General features: G+C 46.5%; 9 protein-coding genes across 9 annotated transcripts, besides 7 other annotated features; 8 read left to right on the top strand and 1 right to left on the bottom strand.

Moving 5' to 3' along the window:
• Positions 1 to 18,700: part of a sequence feature (Number of repeated genes in array uncertain, region may contain misassembly.) that runs on past the window's edge.
• Positions 1 to 27,219: part of a sequence feature (sequence corresponds to BAC RPCI93-2F2) that runs on past both edges of the window.
• Positions 1,156 to 2,928, top strand: Tb927.7.5950 (hypothetical protein, conserved; the record flags this gene model as incomplete). The annotated part of the gene is made up of 1 exon (XM_841125.1): positions 1,156 to 2,928. The coding sequence occupies one exon, from the start codon at positions 1,156 to 1,158 to the stop codon at positions 2,926 to 2,928; it is 1,773 nt and encodes a 590-aa protein (XP_846218.1).
• Positions 4,461 to 6,257, top strand: Tb927.7.5960 (hypothetical protein, conserved; the record flags this gene model as incomplete). Its single annotated transcript, XM_841126.1, has 1 exon — positions 4,461 to 6,257. One exon carries the CDS (start codon positions 4,461 to 4,463, stop codon positions 6,255 to 6,257), a length of 1,797 nt encoding a protein of 598 aa, XP_846219.1.
• Positions 6,650 to 6,695: a sequence feature (AT_rich).
• Positions 7,704 to 9,461, top strand: Tb927.7.5970 (hypothetical protein, conserved; the record flags this gene model as incomplete). Its single annotated transcript, XM_841127.1, has 1 exon — positions 7,704 to 9,461. One exon carries the CDS (start codon positions 7,704 to 7,706, stop codon positions 9,459 to 9,461), a length of 1,758 nt encoding a protein of 585 aa, XP_846220.1.
• Positions 9,700 to 9,722: a sequence feature (AT_rich).
• Positions 9,997 to 10,029: a microsatellite.
• Tb927.7.5980 (hypothetical protein, conserved) lies at positions 10,691 to 12,487 on the top strand (the record flags this gene model as incomplete). The annotated part of the gene is made up of 1 exon (XM_841128.1): positions 10,691 to 12,487. One exon carries the CDS (start codon positions 10,691 to 10,693, stop codon positions 12,485 to 12,487), a length of 1,797 nt encoding a protein of 598 aa, XP_846221.1.
• Positions 12,874 to 12,919: a sequence feature (AT_rich).
• On the top strand, positions 13,928 to 15,685 carry Tb927.7.5990 (hypothetical protein, conserved; the record flags this gene model as incomplete). Its single annotated transcript, XM_841129.1, has 1 exon — positions 13,928 to 15,685. The coding sequence occupies one exon, from the start codon at positions 13,928 to 13,930 to the stop codon at positions 15,683 to 15,685; it is 1,758 nt and encodes a 585-aa protein (XP_846222.1).
• Positions 15,924 to 15,946: a sequence feature (AT_rich).
• Positions 16,903 to 18,699, top strand: Tb927.7.6000 (hypothetical protein, conserved; the record flags this gene model as incomplete). The annotated part of the gene is made up of 1 exon (XM_841130.1): positions 16,903 to 18,699. The coding sequence occupies one exon, from the start codon at positions 16,903 to 16,905 to the stop codon at positions 18,697 to 18,699; it is 1,797 nt and encodes a 598-aa protein (XP_846223.1).
• Tb927.7.6010 (hypothetical protein) lies at positions 21,236 to 21,787 on the top strand (the record flags this gene model as incomplete). Its single annotated transcript, XM_841131.1, has 1 exon — positions 21,236 to 21,787. One exon carries the CDS (start codon positions 21,236 to 21,238, stop codon positions 21,785 to 21,787), a length of 552 nt encoding a protein of 183 aa, XP_846224.1.
• Positions 23,203 to 23,667, top strand: Tb927.7.6020 (hypothetical protein; the record flags this gene model as incomplete). The annotated part of the gene is made up of 1 exon (XM_841132.1): positions 23,203 to 23,667. One exon carries the CDS (start codon positions 23,203 to 23,205, stop codon positions 23,665 to 23,667), a length of 465 nt encoding a protein of 154 aa, XP_846225.1.
• Tb927.7.6030 (hypothetical protein) lies at positions 26,309 to 26,860 on the bottom strand (the record flags this gene model as incomplete). The annotated part of the gene is made up of 1 exon (XM_841133.1): positions 26,309 to 26,860. The coding sequence occupies one exon, from the start codon at positions 26,858 to 26,860 to the stop codon at positions 26,309 to 26,311; it is 552 nt and encodes a 183-aa protein (XP_846226.1).

Raw genomic sequence — 27,219 nt, forward strand, 5'->3', positions numbered from 1 at the left:
TGCAACTGCAAGACTTATTGCGTCTCTATGCGGGCATAGCTCCAGTTTATTAGGGAGGGGGAATCAGGTGCGAGTCCAGGTTCGTCACCTCGCTGTGAAGCACGTTGTAAATGCCACGATGCTCGGTTGTAGAAACCGCTGCGTAACTTTGCGCTCATGTGTCCTGCCGGGTCGCGTCACGTGGCAGTGATTCTCAGCGTCAAAGGGGTCCCCGACGGTATTACAAGCTTGAACCGTGCTGTTTTCAGTTGCGCAACCATGGCCATCATATCAGTGAACCGTAGCCTCCCCGAAGGAATCGTAGGGAAGCGACTGGGGGCGTGCGAGCACTCACCAACGACTAATGTTTAGTTTCCTTCCACCCAATTATGTGCCGCACTGCGTAGAGGATGTCTTTGCGCCCTGTGGGGAAATCGGAGCCTTCTCAGCCGAGAGATAACTGAGTGCAGATGTAAACTACCACAGCCACTCAACAGCCACTGCCAAGTGAAACGGTTTACGTCATACCGTTTTCACTGCATCCGTATTTTACTCGTCTTTGATGCCATCAGCATCAAACAACATCATAAATACAGTAGTGTGCCACAAACTCCGAGTTATGCTTACTCTAACCGTAGAAGCAGAAAGGGTATGACAACAAAGGAGTCATTAACCCCTCAAACCACGTAGAATACATAACAGTCCCCCTCTCCACCCCTACGCCAGGAAAGCACATTTCACATAATGTCGGAGAGACTAATGTGACTACAATGCGCGCACAGCACCTTTATTACCAAAAAGAAATGGACAAGCGAAGCAAAAAAAAAAAAAGAGACATTTGATCAACGCGCAAAAAATGAGGGATTGAACCTTCCAAATGGAAAGCACCTCCCGTCTTTTTCATGAAAAACAGCAAGCAAGATGTATTCTCCCAGACAACAATAGAGCTATGATTAACTTCTCACCACCTAGTTTCGTTCTCCCAAAACTTAATGCTCTCATTTCTCCCCTTTTCGACTTATTGAACCTTTGAACAATACCACAGACTAACAGCAATAAGCAAGCACGCAGTCACGTAAAGGAACCTAACATTTTAGGGAAACAAAAATTATCTGGCAGCACACTGGGTGAAACATCGGGAGGAATACAACTGAGCGTACTGTACAAAACATTGCCATGAGCGCACCCGTCGACAACGTCGTGGTGGAGCGGCTCTCTACAGCCAACCAAAAACCCATCAACGAGCCCCGCCGCTTTGCGCTGTTGGTTCTCGGAACATGTTGCTCAATCTGTACATCCTTCATGTATGCTTTCAATCTTATATCTGGAACAATGCAAGCACGCTACAGGTTTTCCGTAAAAGATATAATGAATGTCAATGCGGTAGGGCTTGCAGTTGGATATTTCATGCTGCCTTATGGTTTCATCTATGACTATCTGGGGCCGAGACCCATATTTATGCTCTCACTAACGGTGCTGTGTCTCGGTGCGTTGCTGTTTGCCTTGACATTACGAGGTGACATCGAAGGAACTGTTGTGAGACTCAGTGTCTACAATGGTCTCATGACATTGGGATGTATGTTGTTTGACTTAGGCGGTGTGGTGACAGTACTCAGCGTGTTTCCATCCAACCGTGGTGCCATTGTGGCTATCATGAAGAGCTTTGTGGGTCTTGGTGCTGCGATCCTAGGCAGTATTCAGTTGGCCTTCTTCAGTGACAGGCCAGATATATATTTCTTTTCTATCATGTCGTTTGCCCTAACGGTTGGTATCCTCGGCATTGTATTCATGCGTCTGCCACCATTCCATTTGACGGGCTATCAGGAAAAGCACCTTGATGAAGAAGAGAAGGCACAGCTTCGCATGACCAAGACCGTGTACCTGAAGCAGAAGGCACCCATGTGGCGTTTCATCTATGGTTTCGTCCTTCTTTTGATTCTTGTTGTGTTCCTCCCCCTGCAGGGAGCGCTCGTAGCGTATCTCAAACTCGGAAGCAACTTCAAGGTGGGGTTTGCTGTGACAGTTATTGTGTTGACCGCAATATTCCCTTTTATGGCATTCCCACTTACTACCTTCGACGGAAAACGCCCACATGACGATTCTGATGGTGAGGTGGATGATAAAGAGGAAATGAGTGAAGAGCCCTTCCCTGTGGAAGATAAGGTAGTTGAGACTGATGTCGACTATATTGCTCCACAGTTCCAGGAAACATTTATCGAAGGATTGAAAACAGCACGGTTATGGTGCCTACTCTCGTCAGTCTTTTGTTGCGTTGGTGGCAGCTTCGTCGTTGTGTTTAACTCTCGTTTCCTGTACACGGCGCTCGCGGGCGAGCCTCCGAGTACTAATGTTGGTATTCTTCTTTCCGTGTTGGGCGCCTTGGGTAGTGCTGTAGGCAGGCTGTTAACGAGCGGTGTAGAAATCTGGTCGCAGAAGCGCCGTGCTGAAGATCGCGTCCCCATCACCATTGCGCTGTTTATCCCTTCGGTTTGTATCATCACCATGTTGACACTCTTCCTCACTCTCCCGAAGGCTGCATTACCTTTGCCACATTTTTTGGCGGCAGTGGCAGATGGTTTTATGGCTACAACAACACCTCTCGTCGCCCGCACAATATTCGCCAAGGATCCTGCAAAGCATTACAACTTCTGCTTCCTTGGCTCCGTGCTTTCAGCCATCTTCCTTAATCGTCTACTGTACGGTGAGTGGTACACGCAACAAGCCGATAAGTTGGGTCAGGATGTTTGCACCGAGCGTGTTTGTGTGGTGATGCCGCTTGCATTCTTACTTGGTTTATCTTTCTTGGCATTCATCACCAGCACCTACGTGCATCTGCAGTACCGAAATCTTTGTTTGAAAGCTCTTGAAGAACGTCAGCGTGTTAAGGAACAGCATCGTGCATCAAAGGATGATTCTCGTGTTTCTACGGAACCGATAGGTGTAATTTAAGGCTGTTGAATATTTTGAATGTGTTATTTCTGACGGTTTAACTTTACTTCGTAGCAGTGAGGTTTCCTATTTTATTTTATTTTGTTTCCTCGTTTGCGATAATGCTGCACGCTTCGTTACAGGGCGGGCATGTATGTCCTCCATTTTCAAATTTTTTAGTGTAAGAGCTGAAGTATTTTTTTTTCTTTTTAATACATTTATCTATTAAGTGGATAAACCCATCACATTTGTTTTGGTTGTGTTAAATCACCTGTTATTATCAGGACTAAATAGTGTGAAACAATCATATAATACTACAATGCAATATAAGAGTGATGCGTTCCATTTGTTTTTAGATATAAACATGTAACCTTGACACGTTTAAGACCGCAAAATACGCGGCCTAATAATAATCGTACCATTAATGTACTATTGGTGAAGACACTGAACGTCATTAGCATTCGATATAATTTACAACACCAAAAAAACACAGAACACTTTTAAGGTAAACCTCACCCTCGAACCGCCTTAGCGTTTTCATTTTTGCATATGGGTTTACCCAGCGTGAGATGTCCAGCAGCAGGCAGGCACATACACACGCAGCAAATAGTGGTTTCACTGCTGTTTATCTTCTGTTGGGTTTAAAAAACTCGCAATCTGAGCACCTTTCTGTTCGAGGGCTGACGATATTACTCCCCCGCTTCGGAGCTAAGGTTTCTTTGGCAGGTTGTCTTTCGCCCGCCCTCCTAAATTGTGTTGTCTTTTTGGGAAAACGGCAATAACTTTCAGATACCTTTGTTACTTATTTGTGTGTGACCCTCCCTGCCTCGTTGTGTGCGCAGGTGGGATGCCACCACTCGTCACTTCCGACTTAACTCCTCTGCATAATACAGAAAAAGCTATTGATCTTTCCTTACATTTTCTCGTGTTGGAAGGTTTGTTGCGCGGTTGGTCAAGCATACATATATACGGATGGACGATGGTAAGGGAACAAATACCCGGTGACCTTTCATTATACTCAGTATATAAAGAATGTTTTCTTATGGCCAACTAGCTATCAGCTGATGGGAACCATTCCAGTTTGTATAGTTGTGCGAACAATAAATAGATGCTACAGTAGTAGTCTTCAACATAACTATGGCATATTTAGTAACACATCATAGCTACGTAAGGCAGTGTGAAACTTTAAATACTTGGAGGCCTATTGGAGGTTGTAACAAGAAACAACATCGCCTATGATATGTGTACCTCCACAAATGACGGTAAATACCTACTTAAAAGGCTGTTCTGTGGAATCATCGGACCAAACATCGAGATGGAGTTATTCACTAAACACAGAAAAAAGCGATCATCTTACCTTTATACACATGACACTGGTAGCTACTCCCATTATTACTTCTTTTCATTTGCAACCTACGTTATTATCCCCTCACATCCTCAAAGCTTTCAAATACATAAGATAAACACATTTATAAGAGCAACCACCATCACCACAGCACACTGGGTGAAACATCAGGAGGAATACAACTGAGCGTACTGTACAAAACATTGCCATGAGCGCACCCGTCGACAACGTCGTGGTGGAGCGGCTCTCTACAGCCAACCAAAAACCGGTCAGTGAGCCCCGCCGTTTCCTCATGCTCGTCATTGGAGTCTCATGTTCCATGTGCACATCCTTCATGTATGCCTTCAATCTTATATCTGGAGCAATGCAGGAACGTTACGACCTCACACAGCGAGATCTCTCCACCATCACTACTGTTGGCATCTGTGTCGGATATTTCATGCTGCCTTATGGTTTCATCTATGACTATCTGGGGCCGAGACCTGTATTTGTAATATCAATGACAGTTTTCTGCCTGGGTACGTTGCTTCTCGCACTGACATTCCAAGAAGTGATTGAAGGATCTGTTGTGAGACTCAGTGTCTACAACGCCCTCATGATGCTCGGCTGCACACTCTTTGATTTGGGAGCCCTTGTGACAGTACTCAGCGTGTTTCCATCCAACCGTGGCATTGTTGTGGCTACTATGAAGACTACCACCGGACTTGGTTCCGCAATCCTCGGTAGCATTCGCCTTGCATTCTTCAGCGGCAACACCTCTGCTTATTTCTACTTCCTCATGTCGTGGGCCCTGGCCGCTGGCATCTTGGCTCTTACGTTCGTCCGGCTACCGCCATTCCATTTGACGGGCTATCAGGAAAAGCACCTTGATGAAGAAGAGAAGGCACAGCTTCGCATGACCAAGACCGTGTACCTGAAGCAGAAGGCACCCATGTGGCGTTTCGTTCATGGTTTCGCCATTCTCGTAACCCTCATTGTGTTCCTCCCCCTGCAGGGATCTCTTGTAGCGTATCTCAAACTCGGAAGCAACTTCAAGGTGGGGTTTGCACTCGTTGTTATCGCGTTGATCGTAATATTCCCTTTTATGGCATTCCCACTTACTACCTTCGACGGCAAGCGCCCACATGACGATTCTGACAGCAAAGCCAAAGAACACGTTGGAGCAGGTGATGAAATTTCCGCGGCGGAAGATAAGGTAGTTGAGACTGATGTCGACTATATTGCTCCACAGTTCCAGGAAACATTTATCGCAGGATTGAAAACCGCACGGTTATGGTGCCTACTGTGGTCAGCTTTCTGTTGTCTTGGAGCCAATTATGTCATAATTTACAATGCCCGTTTTTTTTACACGGCACTGGCGGGTGAGGCCCCTGAAGACGCGCTAAACACCCTCCTTACTGTTCTAAATGGTGCCGGTAGTGCCGTAGGACGACTTTGTATGGGCTACTTCGAAATCTGGTCGCAGAAGCGGCCTGCTGCTGACCGTATTCCGATCACCGCCGCTCTTTACGTTCCTTCGGTTTGTATCATCACCATGTTGACACTCTTCCTCACTCTCCCGAAGGCTGCATTACCTTTACCATACTTCATCGTGGCGTTCTCAAATGGTTTCACAGCGGCTACGATGGCACTCGTAACACGCACAATATTCGCCAAGGATCCTGCAAAGCATTACAACTTCTGCTTTATAGGTTCTATCATGTCAGCCATCTTCCTTAATCGTCTACTGTACGGTGAGTGGTACACGCAACAAGCCGATAAGTTGGGTCAGGATGTTTGCACCGAGCGTGTTTGTGTGGTGATGCCGCTTGCATTTATGTTAGGTCTCGCCTTTCTTGGTTTTCTTACCACAACGTACTTGCATCTGCAGTACCGCCGCCTTTGCAAGCTTGCGCTTGAGGAACGTCAGCGCATCCGGGAGGAGGAGCGTGTGCTAAATGAGTTGCCTTCTAACCCTACAGAGCCGACGGGGAATGCCGGTGAACCTGTGCATCAACTCAAGTGAGTATGGAAGTTACTCGATTTTAAGCTGTGAGGTAATTTAAAAAAAACGTGTTTATTTGTTATTTTTTTTTTTGCGTGTACAAAACGCCTTTAGTGTCTTGTGGTAATATCTTGTATGTCTTAATTATGCTAATATACTAAAAACCGTATTTCTTGTTCTTACCCACTGCGGGAAGTGGACACTTGGATTAACAGTATCATAAGACAGAACTCTCTTTTTGATCCATGGTAAACTTCCCGCTACATTCTCTCATTTTCTCCGGGTGTGTTTGTAGGGATTTTTTTACAATTCTATCCTCTATTTTTTTTTTTTAATGCGATACTGACTTTACCTTTTGTTAACAAAAATTGGTTTGTTTATTCCCTGCTTTTTTTTCGTTTCTAATGTTGTCGTAATATTTTATTTACAATTATTTCTTAATCTAATATATTTATTTTTGCATATGGGTTTACCCAGCGTGAGATGTCCAGCAGCAGGCAGGCACGTACACACGCAGCAAATAGTGGTTTCACTGCTGTTTATCTTCTGTTGGGTTTAAAAAACTCGCAATCTGAGCACCTTTCTGTTCGAGGGCTGACGATATTACTCCCCTGCTTCGGAGCTAAGGTTTCTTTGGCAGGTTGTCTTTCGCCCGCCCTCCTAAATTGTGTTGTCTTTTTGGGAAAACGGCAATAACTTTCAGATACCTTTATTACTTATTTGTTTGTCACCCTCCCTGCCTCGTTGTGTGCGCAGGTGGGATGCCACCACTCGTCACTTCCGACTTAACTCCTCTGCATAATACAGAAAAAGCTATTGATCTTTCCTTACATTTTCTCGTGTTGGAAGGTTTGTTGCGCGGTTGGTCAAGCATACATATATACGGATGGACGATGGTAAGGGAACAAATACCCGGTGACCTTTCATTATACTCAGTATATAAAGAATGTTTTCTTATGGCCAACTAGCTATCAGCTGATGGGAACCATTCCAGTTTGTATAGTTGTGCGAACAATAAATAGATGCTACAGTAGTAGTCTTCAACATAGCTATGGCATATTTAGTAACACATCATAGCTACGCAAGGCAGTGTGAAACTTTAAATACTTGGAGGCCTATTGGAGGTTGTAACAAGAAACAACATCGCCTATGATATGTGTACCTCCACAAATGACGGTAAATACCTACTTAAAAGGCTGTTCTGTGGAATCATCGGACCAAACATCGAGATGGAGTTATTCACTAAACACAGAAAAAAGCGATCATCTTACCTTTATACACATGACACTGGTAGCTACTCCCATTATTACTTCTTTTCATTTGCAACCTACGTTATTATCCCCTCACATCCTCAAAGCTTTCAAATACATAAGATAAACACATTTATAAGAGCAACCACCATCACCACAGCACACTGGGTGAAACATCAGGAGGAATACAACTGAGCGTACTGTACAAAACATTGCCATGAGCGCACCCGTCGACAACGTCGTGGTGGAGCGGCTCTCTACAGCCAACCAAAAACCCATCAACGAGCCCCGCCGCTTTGCGCTGTTGGTTCTTGGCGCCTTTTGTTCCATGTGTACGTCCTTTCTCTATGCCTTCAATCTCGTATCTGGAGCAATGCAAGCGCGCTACAACCTCACACAGCGAGATCTCTCCACCATCACTACTGTTGGTATCGCAGTTGGATATTTCTTGCTGCCCTACAGCTTCATCTATGACTATCTGGGGCCGAGACCCATATTTATGCTCTCAGTAACGGTGTTCTGCCTGGGTACGTTGCTTCTCGCACTGACATTCCAAGAAGTGATTGAAGGATCTGTTGTGAGACTCAGTGTCTACAATGGTCTCATGACATTGGGATGTATGTTGTTTGACTTAGGCGGTGTGGTGACAGTACTCAGCGTGTTTCCATCCAACCGTGGTGCCATTGTGGCTATCATGAAGAGCTTTGCAGGACTTGGTTCCGCAATCCTAGGCAGTATTCAGTTGGCCTTCTTCAGTGACAGGCCAGATATATATTTCTTTTCTATCATGTCGTTTGCCCTAACGGTTGGTATCCTCGGCATTGTATTCATGCGTCTGCCACCATTCCATTTGACGGGCTATCAGGAAAAGCACCTTGATGAAGAAGAGAAGGCACAGAGGCTTGCGCGCAAGGGTGTGTACCTGAAGCAGAAGGCACCCATGTGGCGTTTCATCTATGGTTTCGTCCTTCTCATCATCCTCATTTTCTTCCTCCCCCTGCAGGGAGCGCTCGTAGCGTATCTCAAACTCGGAAGCAACTTCAAGGTGGGGTTTGCTGTGACAGTTATTGTGTTGACCGCAATATTCCCTTTTATGGCATTCCCACTTACTACCTTCGACGGAAAACGCCCACATGACGATTCTGATGGTGAGGTGGATGATAAAGAGGAAATGAGTGAAGAGCCCTTCCCTGTGGAAGATAAGGTAGTTGAGACTGATGTCGACTATATTGCTCCACAGTTCCAGGAAACATTTTTCGAGAGCCTGAAAACAGCACGGTTATGGTGCCTACTGTGGTCAATTTTCTGTTGCGTTGGTGCCGAGTTTGTCATCATTTTTAATGCCCGATTTGTATACACGGCACTTGCGGGTGAGGTCCCCGACGACGCGCTAAACACCCTCCTTACTGTTCTAAATGGTGTGGGTAGTGCTGTAGGACGACTTTGTATGAGTTACTTCGAAATCTGGTCGCAGAAGCGCCGTGCTGAAGATCGCGTCCCCATCACCATTGCGCTGTTTATCCCTTCGGTTTGTATCATCACCATGTTGACACTCTTCCTCACTCTCCCGAAGGCTGCATTACCTTTACCATACTTCATCGCAGCAACAGCCAACGGCTTTATGGCCACAACCATCGCCCTCGTCGCCCGCACAATATTCGCCAAGGATCCTGCAAAGCATTATGATTTCTGCTTTCTTGGTTCAATGCTTTCAGCCATCTTCCTTAATCGTCTACTGTACGGTGAGTGGTACACGCAACAAGCCGATAAGTTGGGTCAGGATGTTTGCACCGAGCGTGTTTGTGTGGTGATGCCGCTTGCATTCTTACTTGGTTTATCTTTCTTGGCATTCATCACCAGCACCTACGTGCATCTGCAGTACCGAAATCTTTGTTTGAAGGCCCTTGAAGAACGTCGGCGCATCAGAGAAGGCGAAGAGGCATTAAATGATGAGTCACTGTCCCACACAGAATAGGCTGCCGATGTCAGTTTGGCCTTTGGTAAGTAAATTATGTGCTTTGCTTTGATTTATAACATTCATAAGGTTTGTAAAAGTGCTGGTCAGCTAAATTTTCTTTACACCAATTTTACATTGTGAGCCCTTCCCTTAATATTTTTCCTTCACAATTCCATCCCATCATTTTCGTTGTTTTGTGTTAACATCTGCCTGTGACTCATCAGGTAAATACTGATCTTTTCCCCTTTTGGTTAACTTTTATTATTATTATTTTTTAATGTGTTCGTCCATATTTGTGGTCTTATGATAATGCGTACGACAATATAAGCCGCTGATATGAGTGAGGGAACGTTATGCAGCGTACTCGGTAGACTCCAAGTACTGTAATTTACTTCCCTTTCAAGTGGTTCGTACGAATAATTTGTGTCACGGCATCTTATTCATTTTTGTTTTCAGATATTAATAATTCCACGAGTATCTTTCTGCCGCTCTGTAATGCTCTTTTGTTTTCTCTTAATAAGCTGTTGGTTGTCATTTTCGTTTACGTACCTAAATATATATATATATATATATATATATATGTATACTCATGTGTACCTATTTTACACTATAATGAAAAATGCAACGGTGTGACATATATCACACATAGCCAACAAAACATTTTCGGCACATATAACCTCTTTAAAGAGAATAAAACATTTAAAAATAAGTACACGAAGACTATATGCGGGGACCCTACGGCGCACCAGCGTAACTACAGTATTGACAATATATTATCAACTGCCACTCTTCACCCGCGGAAACACCATGTAATCCTTTTCTTCTTGCGGTGGGAGAGAGGAGAGTGCAGAACAACACAGGCACCCCAACACCGTTGATCCGTAGTGCTACCTATCTCGTCTTCATATCTTTACTGCTTGTTATAATTTTGTCTTTTTTACCTTTTTTTTTCGGCTGCGCTGTCACGGTTTTATAAATGTCCATTGCAAAATAGTTGCTCTCAAGACACACATCAATAGCATTATATCCGCCCAATACCTCTTCTTTCATTCTCCCAAAACTTAATGCTTTCATTTCTCCCTTTTTGACTTATTGAACCTTTGAACAATACCACAGACTAACAGCAATAAACAAGCACACAGTCACGTAAAGGAACCTAACATTTTAGGGAAACAAAAATTATCTGGCAGCACACTGGGTGAAACATCGGGAGGAATACAACTGAGCGTACTGTACAAAACATTGCCATGAGCGCACCCGTCGACAACGTCGTGGTGGAGCGGCTCTCTACAGCCAACCAAAAACCGGTCAGTGAGCCCCGCCGTTTCCTCATGCTCGTCATTGGAGTCTCATGTTCCATGTGTACGTCCTTCATGTATGCCTTCAATCTTATATCTGGAGCAATGCAGGAACGTTACGACCTCACACAGCGAGATCTCTCCACCATCACTACTGTTGGCATCTGTGTCGGATATTTCATGCTGCCTTATGGTTTCATCTATGACTATCTGGGGCCGAGACCTGTATTTGTAATATCAATGACAGTTTTCTGCCTGGGTACGTTGCTTCTCGCACTGACATTCCAAGAAGTGATTGAAGGATCTGTTGTGAGACTCAGTGTCTACAACGCCCTCATGATGCTCGGCTGCACACTCTTTGATTTGGGAGCCCTTGTGACAGTACTCAGCGTGTTTCCATCCAACCGTGGCATTGTTGTGGCTACTATGAAGACTACCACCGGACTTGGTTCCGCAATCCTCGGTAGCATTCGCCTTGCATTCTTCAGCGGCAACACCTCTGCTTATTTCTACTTCCTCATGTCGTGGGCCCTGGCCGCTGGCATCTTGGCTCTTACGTTCGTCCGGCTACCACCATTCCATTTGACGGGCTATCAGGAAAAGCACCTTGATGAAGAAGAGAAGGCACAGCTTCGCATGACCAAGACCGTGTACCTGAAGCAGAAGGCACCCATGTGGCGTTTCGTTCATGGTTTCGCCATTCTCGTAACCCTCATTGTGTTCCTCCCCCTGCAGGGATCACTTGTAGCGTATCTCAAACTCGGAAGCAACTTCAGGGTGGGGTTTGCACTCGTTGTTATCGCGTTGATCGTAATATTCCCTTTTATGGCATTCCCACTTACTACCTTCGACGGCAAACGCCCACATGACGATTCTGACAGCAAAGCCAAAGAACACGTTGGAGCAGGTGATGAAGTTTCCGCGGCGGAAGATAAGGTAGTTGAGACTGATGTCGACTATATTGCTCCACAGTTCCAGGAAACATTTATCGCAGGATTGAAAACCGCACGGTTATGGTGCCTACTGTGGTCAGCTTTCTGTTGTCTTGGAGCCAATTATGTCATAATTTACAATGCCCGTTTTTTTTACACGGCACTGGCGGGTGAGGCCCCTGAAGACGCGCTAAACACCCTCCTTACTGTTCTAAATGGTGCAGGTAGTGCTGTAGGACGACTTTGTATGGGCTACTTCGAAATCTGGTCGCAGAAGCGGCCTGCTGCTGACCGTATTCCGATCACCGCCGCTCTTTACGTTCCTTCGGTTTGTATCATCACCATGTTGACACTCTTCCTCACTCTCCCGAAGGCTGCATTACCTTTACCATACTTCATCGTGGCGTTCTCAAATGGTTTCACAGCGGCTACGATGGCACTCGTAACACGCACAATATTCGCCAAGGATCCTGCAAAGCATTACAACTTCTGCTTTATAGGTTCTATCATGTCAGCCATCTTCCTTAATCGTCTACTGTACGGTGAGTGGTACACGCAACAAGCCGATAAGTTGGGTCAGGATGTTTGCAAGAAGCGTGTTTGTGTGGTGATGCCGCTTGCATTTATGTTAGGTCTCGCCTTTCTTGGTTTTCTTACCACAACGTACTTGCATCTGCAGTACCGCCGCCTTTGCAAGCTTGCGCTTGAGGAACGTCAGCGCATCCGGGAGGAGGAGCGTGTGCTAAATGAGCTGCCTTCTAACCCTACAGAGCCGACGGGGAATGCCGGTGAACCTGCGCATCAACTCAAGTGAGTATGGAAGTTACTCGATTTTAAGCTGTGAGGTAATTTTAAAAAAACGTGTTTATTTGTTATTTTTTTTTGCGTGTACAAAACGCCTTTAGTGTCTTGTGGTAATATCTTGTATCTCTTAATTATGCTAATATACTAAAAACCGTATTTCTTGTTCTTACCCACTGCGGGAAGTGGACACTTGGATTAACAGTATCATAAGACAGAACTCTCTTTTTGATCCATGGTAAACTTCCCGCTACATTCTCTCATTTTCTCCGGGTGTGTTTGTAGGGTTTTTTTATAATTCTATCCTCTATTTTTTTTTTATTCGATACTGACTTTACCTTTTGTTAACAAAAATTGGTTTGTTTATTCCCTGCTTTTTTTTCGTTTCTAATGTTGTCGTAATATTTTATTTACAATTATTTCTTAATCTAATATATTTATTTTTGCATATGGGTTTACCCAGCGTGAGATGTCCAGCAGCAGGCAGGCACATACACACGCAGCAAATAGTGGTTTCACTGCTGTTTATCTTCTGTTGGGTTTAAAAAACTCGCAATCTGAGCACCTTTCTGTTCGAGGGCTGACGATATTACTCCCCCGCTTCGGAGCTAAGGTTTCTTTGGCAGGGTGTCTTTCGCCCGCCCTCCTAAATTGTGTTGTCTTTTTGGGAAAACGGCAATAACTTTCAGATACCTTTATTACTTATTTGTTTGTGACCCTCCCCGCCTCGTTGTGTGCGCAGGTGGGATGCCACCACTCGTCACTTCCGACTTAACTCCTCTGCATAATACAGAAAAAGCTATTGATCTTTCCTTACATTTTCTCGTGTTGGAAGGTTTGTTGCGCGGTTGGTCAAGCATACATATATACGGATGGACGATGGTAAGGGAACAAATACCCGGTGACCTTTCATTATACTCAGTATATAAAGAATGTTTTCTTATGGCCAACTAGCTATCAGCTGATGGGAACCATTCCAGTTTGTATAGTTGTGCGAACAATAAATAGATGCTACAGTAGTAGTCTTCAACATAACTATGGCATATTTAGTAACACATCATAGCTACGTAAGGCAGTGTGAAACTTTAAATACTTGGAGGCCAATTGGAGGTTGTAACAAGGAACAACATCGCCTATGATATGTGTACCTCCACAAATGACGGTAAATACCTACTTAAAAGGCTGTTCTGTGGAATCATCGGACCAAACATCGAGATGGAGTTATTCACTAAACACAGAAAAAAGCGATCATCTTACCTTTATACACATGACACTGGTAGCTACTCCCATTATTACTTCTTTTCATTTGCAACCTACGTTATTATCCCCTCACATCCTCAAAGCTTTCAAATACATAAGGTAAACACATTTATAAGAGCAACCACCATCACCACAGCACACTGGGCGAAACATCAGGAGGAATACAACTGAGCGTACTGTACAAAACATTGTCATGAGCGCACCCGTCGACAACGTCGTGGTGGAGCGGCTCTCTACAGCCAACCAAAAACCCATCAACGAGCCCCGCCGCTTTGCGCTCTTGGTTCTTGGCGCCTTTTGTTCCATGTGTACGTCCTTTCTCTATGCCTTCAATCTCGTATCTGGAGCAATGCAAGCGCGCTACAACCTCACACAGCGAGATCTCTCCACCATCACTACTGTTGGTATCGCAGTTGGATATTTCTTGCTGCCCTACAGCTTCATCTATGACTATCTGGGGCCGAGACCCATATTTATGCTCTCAGTAACGGTGTTCTGCCTGGGTACGTTGCTTCTCGCACTGACATTCCAAGAAGTGATCGAAGGATCTGTTGTGAGACTCAGTGTCTACAATGGTCTCATGACATTGGGATGTATGTTGTTTGACTTAGGCGGTGTGGTGACAGTACTCAGCGTGTTTCCATCCAACCGTGGTGCCATTGTGGCTATCATGAAGAGCTTTGCAGGACTTGGTTCCGCAATCCTAGGCAGTATTCAGTTGGCCTTCTTCAGTGACAGGCCAGATATATATTTCTTTTCTATCATGTCGTTTGCCCTAACGGTTGGTATCCTCGGCATTGTATTCATGCGTCTGCCACCATTCCATTTGACGGGCTATCAGGAAAAGCACCTTGATGAAGAAGAGAAGGCACAGAGGCTTGCGCGCAAGGGTGTGTACCTGAAGCAGAAGGCACCCATGTGGCGTTTCATCTATGGTTTCGTCCTTCTCATCATCCTCATTTTCTTCCTCCCCCTGCAGGGAGCGCTCGTAGCGTATCTCAAACTCGGAAGCAACTTCAAGGTGGGGTTTGCTGTGACAGTTATTGTGTTGACCGCAATATTCCCTTTTATGGCATTCCCACTTACTACCTTCGACGGAAAACGCCCACATGACGATTCTGATGGTGAGGTGGATGATAAAGAGGAAATGAGTGAAGAGCCCTTCCCTGTGGAAGATAAGGTAGTTGAGACTGATGTCGACTATATTGCTCCACAGTTCCAGGAAACATTTTTCGAGAGCCTGAAAACCGCACGGTTATGGTGCCTACTGTGGTCAATTTTCTGTTGCGTTGGTGCCGAGTTTGTCATCATTTTTAATGCCCGATTTGTATACACGGCACTTGCGGGTGAGGTCCCCGACGACGCGCTAAACACCCTCCTTACTGTTCTAAATGGTGTGGGTAGTGCTGTAGGACGACTTTGTATGAGTTACTTCGAAATCTGGTCGCAGAAGCGCCGTGCTGAAGATCGCGTCCCCATCACCATTGCGCTGTTTATCCCTTCGGTTTGTATCATCACCATGTTGACACTCTTCCTCACTCTCCCGAAGGCTGCATTACCTTTACCATACTTCATCGCAGCAACAGCCAACGGCTTTATGGCCACAACCATCGCTCTCGTCGCCCGCACAATATTCGCCAAGGATCCTGCAAAGCATTATGATTTCTGCTTTCTTGGTTCAATGCTTTCAGCCATCTTCCTTAATCGTCTACTGTACGGTGAGTGGTACACGCAACAAGCCGATAAGTTGGGTCAGGATGTTTGCACCGAGCGTGTTTGTGTGGTGATGCCGCTTGCATTCTTACTTGGTTTATCTTTCTTGGCATTCATCACCAGCACCTACGTGCATCTGCAGTACCGAAATCTTTGTTTGAAAGCTCTTGAAGAACGTCGGCGCATCAGAGAAGGCGAAGAGGCATTAAATGATGAGTCACTGTCCCACACAGAATAGGCTGCCGATGTCAGTTTGGCCTTTGGTAAGTAAATTATGTGCTTTGCTTTGATTTATAACATTCATAAGGTTTGTAAAAGTGCTGGTCAGCTAAATTTTCTTTACACCAATTTTACATTGTGAGCCCTTCCCTTAATATTTTTCCTTCACAATTCCATCCCATCATTTTCGTTGTTTTGTGTTAACATCTGCCTGTGACTCATCAGGTAAATACTGATCTTTTCCCCTTTTGGTTAACTTTTATTATTATTATTTTTTAATGTGTTCGTCCGGATTTGTGGTCTTATGATAATGCGTACGACAATATAAGCCGCTGATATGAGTGAGGGAACGTTATGCAGCGTACTCGGTAGACTCCAAGTACTGTAATTTACTTCCCTTTCAAGTGGTTCGTACGAATAATTTGTGTCACGGCATCTTATTCATTTTTGTTTTCAGATATTAATAATTCCACGAGTATCTTTCTGCCGCTCTGTAATGTTCTTTTGTTTTCTCTTAATAAGCTGTTGGTTGTCATTTTCGTTTACGTACCTAAATATATATATATATATGTATACTCATGTGTACCTATTTTACACTATAATGAAAAATGCAACGGTGTGACATATATCACACATAGCCAACAAAACATTTTCGGCACATATAACCTCTTTAAAGAGAATAAAACATTTAAAAATAAATACACGAAGACTATATGCGGGGACCCTACGGCGCACCAGCGTAACTACAGTATTGACAATATATTATCAACTGCCACTCTTCACCCGTGGAAACACCATGTAATCCTTTTCTTCTTGCGGTGGGAGAGAGGAGAGTGCAGAACAACACAGGCACCCCAACACCGTTGATCCGTAGTGCTACCTATCTCGTCTTCATATCTTTACTGCTTGTTATAATTTTGTCTTTTTCACCTTTTTTTTTCGGCTGCGCTGTCACGGTTTTATAAATGTCCATTGCAAAATAGTTGCTCTCAAGACACACATCAATAGCATTATATCCGCCCAATACCTCTTCTTTCATTCTCCCAAAACTTAATGCTTTCATTTCTCCCTTTTCGACTTATTGAACCTTTGAACAATACCACAGACTAACAGCAATAAACAAGCACGCAGTCACGTAAAGGAACCTAACATTTTAGGGAAACAAAAATTATCTGGCAGCACACTGGGTGAAACATCGGGAGGAATACAACTGAGCGTACTGTACAAAACATTGCCATGAGCGCACCCGTCGACAACGTCGTGGTGGAGCGGCTCTCTACAGCCAACCAAAAACCGGTCAGTGAGCCCCGCCGTTTCGCCACTTTGGTTCTCGGCGTCTTTTGTTGTATGTGCACATCCTTCATGTATGCCTTCAATCTTATATCTGGAGCAATGCAGGAACGTTACGACCTCACACAGCGAGATCTCTCCACCATCACTACTGTTGGTATTGTAGTTGGATATTTCTTGCTGCCTTATGGTTTCATCTATGACTATCTGGGGCCGAGACCTGTATTTGTAATATCAATGACAGTTTTCTGCCTGGGTACGTTGCTTCTCGCACTGACATTCCAAGAAGTGATTGAAGGATCTGTTGTGAGACTCAGTGTCTACAATGGTCTCATGGTATTGGGATGTATGTTGTTTGACTTGGGTGCCGTGGTAACAGTACTCAGCGTGTTTCCATCCAACCGTGGTGCCGTGATGGCCATCATGAAGACATTTACGGGTCTTGGTTCCGCAATCGTCGGTTGTATACGACTAGGTTTCTTGAGTCAGAGTACCTCTGCTTATTTCTACTTCCTCATGTCGTTTGCCCTGGCCGCTGGCATCTTGGCTATTGCATTTCTGCGTCTGCCACCATTCCATTTGACGGGCTATCAGGAAAAGCACCTTGATGAAGAAGAGAAGGCACAGCTTCGCGTAACGAAGGGCGTGTACCTGAAGCAGAAGGCACCCATGTGGCGTTTCGTCTACGGTTTTGCTATTCTTTTGATTCTCATTGTGTTCCTCCCCCTGCAGGGATCACTGTCCGCCTATCTCAAACTCGGAAGCAACTTCAGGGTGGGGTTTGCACTCGTTGTTATCGCGTTGATCGTAATATTCCCTTTTATGGCATTCCCACTTACTACCTTCGACGGCAAACGCCCACATGACGATTCTGACAGCAAAGCCAAAGAACACGTTGGAGCAGGTGATGAAGTTTCCGCGGCGGAAGATAAGGTAGTTGAGACTGATGTCGACTATATTGCTCCACAGTTCCAGGAAACATTTATCGCAGGATTGAAAACCGCACGGTTATGGTGCCTACTGTGGTCAGTTTTCTGTTGCGTTGGTGTGCACTATGTTGTCATCTACAATGCTCGTTTCATCTACACGGCACTGACCGGTGAGGCCCCTGAAGACGCGCTAAACACCCTCCTTACTGTTCTAAATGGTGTGGGTAGTGCTGTAGGACGACTTTGTATGAGTTACTTCGAAATCTGGTCGCAGAAGCGCCGTGCTGAAGATCGCGTCCCCATCACCATTGCGCTGTTTATCCCTTCGGTTTGTATCATCACCATGTTGACACTCTTCCTCACTCTCCCGAAGGCTGCATTACCTTTACCATACTTCATCGCAGCGTTCTCAAATGGTTTCACAGCGGCGATTATTGCATTGGTAACGCGCACAATATTCGCCAAGGATCCTGCAAAGCATTACAACTTCTGCTATCTCGCCTCCGTGCTTTCAGCCATCTTCCTTAATCGTCTACTGTACGGTGAGTGGTACACGCAACAGGCCGATAAGTTGGGTCAGGATGTTTGCAAGAAGCGTGTTTGTGTGGTGATGCCGCTTGCATTTATGTTAGGTCTCGCCTTCCCAGCATTTGCTACTAGCACCTACTTGCATCTGCAGTACCGCCGCCTTTGCACGCTTGCGCTTGAGGAACGTCAGCGCATCCGGGAGGAGGAGCGTGTGCTAAATGAGTTGCCTTCTAACCCTATAGAGCCGACGGGGAATGCCGGTGAACCTGCGCATCAACTCAAGTGAGTATGGAAGTTACTCGATTTTAAGCTGTGAGGTAATTTAAAAAAACGTGTTTATTTGTTATTTTTTTTTTTTGCGTGTACAAAACGCCTTTAGTGTCTTGTGGTAATATCTTGTATCTCTTAATTATGCTAATATACTAAAAACCGTATTTCTTGTTCTTACCCACTGCGGGAAGTGGACACTTGGATTAACAGTATCATAAGACAGAACTCTCTTTTTGATCCATGGTAAACTTCCCGCTACATTCTCTCATTTTCTCCGGGTGTGTATGTAGGGATTTTTTTATAATTTTATTCCCTATTTTTTTTTCTTACCTTTGGTGGCAAAGTGAGCGTCAAATTATTTATTCAACCGTGTTTTAATGTATTTTTGCATATGGGTTTACCCAGCGTGAGATGTCCAGCAGCAGGCAGGCACATACACACGCAGCAAATAGTGGTTTCACTGCTGTTTATCTTCTGTTGGGTTTAAAAAACTCGCAATCTGAGCACCTTTCTGTTCGAGGGCTGACGATATTACTCCCCTGCTTCGGAGCTAAGGTTTCTTTGGCAGGTTGTCTTTCGCCCGCCCTCCTAAATTGTGTTGTCTTTTTGGGAAAACGGCAATAACTTTCAGATACCTTTATTACTTATTTGTGTGTGACCCTCCCTGCCTCGTTGTGTGCGCAGGTGGGATGCCACCACTCGTCACTTCCGACTTAACTCCTCTGCATAATACAGAAAAAGCTATTGATCTTTCCTTACATTTTCTCGTGTTGGAAGGTTTGTTGTTCATGCGTTCTTTTTTGCCGCTGAGCGATGGTTGCTTTAGCAAAGCCTTTGTGGACCAAAACGTAGTTTCCAAAAAGTAATGGATCGATGCTGATTTGGGTTGTCTGCTCTTATGTTATGTTGTTGCGTGTAAGGTCCATGTTGAGGAGGCCTGAGGCTTACTGAGAAACACTTTTTGAGCTTAAATCACTTCAAATGTGGCGGCGTTGACTGCAGTGTACGGTGGTGTTCTGTTTTAAGACAAGGCAATTGAGAAGGAATGATGAAATATCTTCGAAAGACCCAAACTCTCGCGTGGGGCACGCATGGAGAAACGCATTATTATTACTTTTTTTTTGACCTGACACAGCATATTGTACAACCCCTTTCCACACCCCTACTGAGGAACAACACCATGCGATTGCCCAGCACCGCCTCATGTTTATTTCCCGCTCATCAGATCCGCCCTCAACACTGAAGGATTTTGAAGTTAAGGTAGGCGGCAGGTGAATGGTTGACAGCAGGATGTTCCTGGCACCACTCTTCCTTTCTGGTGTATGCTTTACAACATCTCCTTGTCGGAACAAGTCCGGCAGCCACGCACTTTTAAGTTAAGGTGGCACATCAGCGAGTCACCCGTACACTCACCAATTTTGATCCGTTATTCCACAGAAGGATGTTAACCTTGATCGTGGCAAGCTTCGAAAACAACCCCTTTTCTATCCATAATCGTATGTAGGTGTTGTCGTCATGCAACTCGGCTGACCCTCTCTTTCCGACTCGGAACCAAAGAAAAGAACACCCATCTTCTGTAAAAATACATTTGTCTCCGCGCCCGAAAATTAACTACTACCACTTTTTCCATGTGAGGGAGAAAAGTTACCACTCACTACATTGTTACAGTTACTCAGTAAAATCACAAGAATCAAAGTACAACAAAATAAACCCACATAATAAAAAATATTAGAATTACGCTTCCAATATTACCGCCACTCGCCCCCTCTCACTCATGTCGTTATGGCGTGTTACATTTTTGTTAGGGTATGTTGTGTCGTTTTATTTATTTAGTGGTTTTGTGGGTGACGGCAAAGTGGCGTGTGTACGGTAATATATAGGAGTGACGGTGAGTGTTTTTGACTTTTGCTTACACTTTATGAACTATTCTATCCGTTGCTATGCATAGTTGCGCGTGTTTTTGTTTAGCAAGCGAATTTTCGGGACAAGTTGCTTTACTTCACGTTGGGTGGATGTGGCTAGTGCGTGAATATCGCTCACTGTGAGTTCTCTGTGCCCTGTGCGCGTCACGTGCACCACCTGCGCCTGATACAGCCCCTGCGGGTTACCAAGTTTTCCTTATTTCTTACTCTATTCTTCTGCTCTTCTTTTCGCTTCGTGACGCGGCCCACTGACGTTGTAATTCTTCTGACTACTTGCTGTGGGAAAGAAAGGGGACAGGTGCCTAAGGGACCAGCTGGCAACGAAACCGTCTTGATCTTTGCCAAAATCTCCGCAGCAGCATGTGTGCTATACTGAGGGCTCAGCCCTTCACCACGCTCTAAACCTGAGGCGGTGGGGTAGCACCCCCCGCAGGTTCTCCCTTTTGGCCTTCGTCTGGCGGTGTTTCCCTACGCAGTCATTTTATATTTCTGCCCCTTTCGAAAGTCCCACGCAAGCCTCACCACTTTGACCAGGGAACCGGTTTCCGTGTGTCCCCACCCTTTTCATCCCCCTCACAAAAGACCCTTTGATTCCAACAGCAAATCTCTTGTTCGAACTCAACGGCAGCCATGGGCCCACCTCCAAACCGACCTTACGAAAGCAGGTCGCGCCTAAGGCATCTTCTCCCCGCACAGCGGTGGGCCACAGAGACGGCCCATGTCTCACTACCTGCCGCTTGGAAAGCAATGACGTCCAGTATTTCCCGATGTTTCAGAGCGCCTCGAAGAGATGCCCTTAGCTTCAAATCCTTCTGGAGTAGAGGGCAGGGGACACAAATGTCGTCGTCGGTCCTTGACCCGCGAGCCTCGGGCGATCGCTTGGTTGTATTTTTTAGCGTTTGCGCGGCCAATTCGCAGTCGTTCCGCTCTCGCTGCCCCCTTGCGCTCCGGCTTTGTTATCTTTTCAACTTTTCTTTCCCCACGAAAATAATGGGCGAACCCGGGCACGCGCTGATGTTATTGCGCGTTCCTCTATATTTCGATTCCGTTTTCGGATTGCATCCATACTTATTCGGTGAGTTTTACCATGCCGCAACACCGGAGGGGAGGGGCTCTTACTCCGAGCGTATCACTGGATTGTTAACTCTCCTCGTCCCAAATTCGGGGGCGGGGGTGCTGTGAATGCCTCGCGGGGCGTCAGTACGTTTGGTTCATCCCTTTCTAGCTTCTGACCTTATTCTCGTAATCTCACCGTCTGCGCTCGCTACTACTCTTGCTGGGGGAGCGCTCTGGAGCCGTCTGCGGTGTTTGGGGATTCCATTGTAGAACTGCGAAAGGATAATTTACCCCATTTCGGTGCATTGCGTCTTTGGTGCCGGTCCAACGCCACCGAAAAGACTTCTCCCCCGCACGCTCGTACTAATCCGGCCTCGATGCCGGTGTGTTCTTCGCGCACCCTCCTCGTGGCACCCGCCCAAACATCCACGGTTCAAGCCAAGTGTGCCTGTCGGAGGTCGCTTCCTTCGCCCGAAATTTGATCCTCTATCTCATCTCCTCCCCCCCTCTCAATATCGCGGTGGGAAAACATAGATTACCTCGAAATTGCCACACTTCTTTTGACACGTGAGCACCACCCTCTATATACAACCTAAAAGCCCATCCTCCGTTCTAGTTCGGCCCGCCATATGGGAAAGCGATGGTGGCATGAGCCCTAAATACCCCTACCTTCTTCTACGACAAGGGGCTTGTCCTCTATTTCCCGTAGCGTACTCAACTCCATTTCTGTCGGCACCGCCCCTACGCGATGGACACAAGCTATTATTCCGGCGCTCACTTGCTTCTATATTTTTCCGTATTTTCGAAGATTATCATTTCTGCGCCAGAGAAGGTGCGTGACCCCACATGGCCATCTCTCCAAACCTGGTAATCTGATTTCCTTACTTCCACCTTTTTCAATACGTGAGACTTCTTCCTTTTGTCTAGCGCATTCCCCTTGGACCTTTTCAGGGAAGGGACATTTATGTGCACACCAGTGGTCGATGCCCATGGCATAACCTCTATGGGGTGCAACCAAATTGTTTAATTGGAGCACCATCCTTCCGTTGAATTTGTCCAAACGAGCATTTGGTGGCCGCAGGTATGGCTTGGGGCTCGCACACCCGCAAAGTTCTCCCCTTTGGCATTTGGGGTCGGGCAGTGCTCCACCAAACTTGCGGCTAGCAGTTGCCCAACAGCCCCAGGTTTCGCGTTTTTTGAACGCCCCTTTTCCAGTTACAGTCAGTGGGGCTCCGGCGACTGTGTCGCCTCCGGCGGTTCTCATTTGCCATTTCAAACGGGGAAATGAAAAGCACACAACCCGAAATATTTGAGGCACAAAAGGGCACCCAGCCTCGACGAAACTCGTCAATTGGCTGGCCCTAGAGCTTCCCCCACAGTAGCCCGTACAGCAACTATGCGCACCGCAGCTGGGCCAGAACACATGGCAGGACAGATCGATAACACCAGTTCAGTTGGATGGTCTCGCCAACAGCTATTACGGAGAGGAATAAAACACCGAGTTCACAACCTTAGCCACCCACTGGGAAAAAGGATGGGGAATGAACAATGATAAGTCAGAATTTTATATCACAGGCATGACGGCAGGAAAACTTCCAATGAACAACCAACAAATGGTCGGCTACCAGAGGCGAATGAAGATTCAAGTCAACAAACTTATGACCGAAAAGCAAATGACACGGATGGACGCAGCGGCGCAAGGTAATACCAACACGTTCGAACCATTTGCGCGTGAACGTCGTAGAGCAACGGCACACGTAGAGCAATACCCGAACATCGGTCATTCCCCCTCCGGGGATGATGCCACTACGCCAAAGGATGTTATACCAATGTTGCTAATAAAGAAACAGCTTCGTGAATTCGGAAGGGGACGGTTAAGGATGCCATTCACCGACACGTTGTCCGCTAATGTGGAGAAATTTACGACCCCCGTTGGGCAGACACAAGTGACAGGCCAGCCGGAGATATTAGTAACAGAGAAAAAGTTGTCCGCAGAAGGAATATGAGCAGGAATACTTTGGCTTCCTCTTTTATATGGCCTGAGAATAGTATATGAACTAAATCCTTATCACATTCAGGTCTAATTCGGATACGTATAATAAACAATTGATGAGGCAAAGGGATGGCATCACCGCCCACTAACGACAAAATTTGCATGAACCACGTAGTTGAACGATTCAGACACGTTCCAACGCGCCATCACAAGGAAGAGCACAAATTTCAATGACACAGGTCAGTAATCTTGGACAGAACTAACCCAGGTGATCGCTGCACGTGCGGATGCCGGGAAAACGGTAGGTCTCCAACGGTTACGGAAAGAAGTGCTAGACGCAGCCAGGTTGATGCAACAAACTTCCAGCCGCGGTCTCCGGTATGCAAAGAACAAAACCAAGAGGAAGACCCACGCAAAGAGCCCTGGAAAGAATGACGCCAACAGGCGTGCACGCATATCAACAGTCGGTACGATGGAACTGAAAAGCCGGTAAAAAATAAGACCTCACCCCCTTCCCCAAGTTACAAAAGGATATCCAACCCACAAGAAAGTCCTTGCCAGAAAGGCCTCAACCCACTGCCAGGGTGGCTGGGAGACATCGAAAAACGCCGGACGCTGCGATTAAGGTAGAACAAAAATAAATGAAAAAGTTCCTTGCACCCCGGAACTCAAAAAAGGGAGGCTGGCCTCAGCTTCCGCAGCTGAGACTGAAACTACCTGTTCATTGGGATTCTGGCGGGCAACACCCGCTTTGAGTGCTACAGATTTGCGGGATACGGGCGTTGACCACTCTTTCTCCCAAAACCACAGTTGAAACACCCCTTCGGATGGCATAAGAGGGTATTGGGGACAGCGGTCGTACAGTTTCGTTTGTAAGCGGAATGTGAGACGTCGCTTTATTCTTTTCCACGTGTTGTTGTTTAGTTCGGTTTCATAATCTCGCGAACTGTCCCTCTACGGGAAGGCTGCTTCGCCCCGTATTAGTTTGATCATGTGTACGATTTTTTGCCAATTAGTGCCCAGGATTGGCGGCCGCTCAGGCGCTTTGGACCAAAGATGCTACGGCTTCTCGGCCGTTACTTCTCGTAGAGTCCTTCCGTTGGTTTCCAATTTCATCCATAGTTTCATCCGCGACTCCCCCGGACGTTTTGGCACCCCTCCCTCTCTGGGCTCTAGGTGGTTCCACAAAAAAGCGTATGGGGTCCGAACGTCCACTTCTCTATGCGTGGTGCCGAGTTGTTTCCCCCCCTCAGGTAGCAAACGCATCACCAACTCTGTTGGTATATGATGGTTAAAGGCGATGCCGGCGTTTTAATTTCACACACTTGTGGTGATTCTGTTTTCCCAAACCGGAACCACCCCTTGGGTCCTCAATTATTGCACGAATCTGCATTGTTTCAGGGGTTCGACGTAACCCATCGGGGTCTTGTGAAGACATTCCGTTTTCCTTCTTTGCCGCAAAAACCAAAGTTGACCTGCGGCTTTTCGTTAAGTTCCAAACGGAAATGAAGTGAATTGACGCCCCCCCCCCCTCCTATCGCATATCGCTTCCAAAATGTTAGCGGAAGATTCTTGACATAGTGGGGACTATAACAGTAGACGTAGTTTCGATCATCCAGTTTGTCGTTCATTGCCTGTGGCCGCAGGGTCATGCGCTTTCTTGTTTTACGTCTTTAAGCACGCTCATTGCAAGAGCCCGCAAATGCCTTGATAGCGGGTTGGCCAACCGAATGAATAATACCAGCTGTTTGGGGTTGTTGGGCGTCATCCTCCCACAACAAAAATTGGGAGTGGCATCGACCACTGGTGTGCACATAAATGTCCCTTCCCTGAAAAGGTCCAAGGGGAATGCGCTAGACAAAAGGAAGAAGTCTCACGTATTGAAAAAGGTGGAAGTAAGGAAATCAGATTACCAGGTTTGGAGAGATGGCCATGTGGGGTCACGCACCTTCTCTGGCGCAGAAATGATAATCTTCGAAAATACGGAAAAATATAGAAGCAAGTGAGCGCCGGAATAATAGCTTGTGTCCATCGCGTAGGGGCGGTGCCGACAGAAATGGAGTTGAGTACGCTACGGGAAATAGAGGACAAGCCCCTTGTCGTAGAAGAAGGTAGGGGTATTTAGGGCTCATGCCACCATCGCTTTCCCATATGGCGGGCCGAACTAGAACGGAGGATGGGCTTTTAGGTTGTATATAGAGGGTGGTGCTCACGTGTCAAAAGAAGTGTGGCAATTTCGAGGTAATCTATGTTTTCCCACCGCGATATTGAGAGGGGGGGAGGAGATGAGATAGAGGATCAAATTTCGGGCGAAGGAAGCGACCTCCGACAGGCACACTTGGCTTGAACCGTGGATGTTTGGGCGGGTGCCACGAGGAGGGTGCGCGAAGAACACACCGGCATCGAGGCCGGATTAGTACGAGCGTGCGGGGGAGAAGTCTTTTCGGTGGCGTTGGACCGGCACCAAAGACGCAATGCACCGAAATGGGGTAAATTATCCTTTCGCAGTTCTACAATGGAATCCCCAAACACCGCAGACGGCTCCAGAGCGCTCCCCCAGCAAGAGTAGTAGCGAGCGCAGACGGTGAGATTACGAGAATAAGGTCAGAAGCTAGAAAGGGATGAACCAAACGTACTGACGCCCCGCGAGGCATTCACAGCACCCCCGCCCCCGAATTTGGGACGAGGAGAGTTAACAATCCAGTGATACGCTCGGAGTAAGAGCCCCTCCCCTCCGGTGTTGCGGCATGGTAAAACTCACCGAATAAGTATGGATGCAATCCGAAAACGGAATCGAAATATAGAGGAACGCGCAATAACATCAGCGCGTGCCCGGGTTCGCCCATTATTTTCGTGGGGAAAGAAAAGTTGAAAAGATAACAAAGCCGGAGCGCAAGGGGGCAGCGAGAGCGGAACGACTGCGAATTGGCCGCGCAAACGCTAAAAAATACAACCAAGCGATCGCCCGAGGCTCGCGGGTCAAGGACCGACGACGACATTTGTGTCCCCTGCCCTCTACTCCAGAAGGATTTGAAGCTAAGGGCATCTCTTCGAGGCGCTCTGAAACATCGGGAAATACTGGACGTCATTGCTTTCCAAGCGGCAGGTAGTGAGACATGGGCCGTCTCTGTGGCCCACCGCTGTGCGGGGAGAAGATGCCTTAGGCGCGACCTGCTTTCGTAAGGTCGGTTTGGAGGTGGGCCCATGGCTGCCGTTGAGTTCGAACAAGAGATTTGCTGTTGGAATCAAAGGGTCTTTTGTGAGGGGGATGAAAAGGGTGGGGACACACGGAAACCGGTTCCCTGGTCAAAGTGGTGAGGCTTGCGTGGGACTTTCGAAAGGGGCAGAAATATAAAATGACTGCGTAGGGAAACACCGCCAGACGAAGGCCAAAAGGGAGAACCTGCGGGGGGTGCTACCCCACCGCCTCAGGTTTAGAGCGTGGTGAAGGGCTGAGCCCTCAGTATAGCACACATGCTGCTGCGGAGATTTTGGCAAAGATCAAGACGGTTTCGTTGCCAGCTGGTCCCTTAGGCACCTGTCCCCTTTCTTTCCCACAGCAAGT

This window comes from Trypanosoma brucei, chromosome 7 (assembly GCF_000002445.2).
Source record: "Trypanosoma brucei brucei TREU927 chromosome 7, complete sequence".
In the NCBI taxonomy this organism is placed as follows: domain Eukaryota; phylum Euglenozoa; class Kinetoplastea; order Trypanosomatida; family Trypanosomatidae; genus Trypanosoma; species Trypanosoma brucei.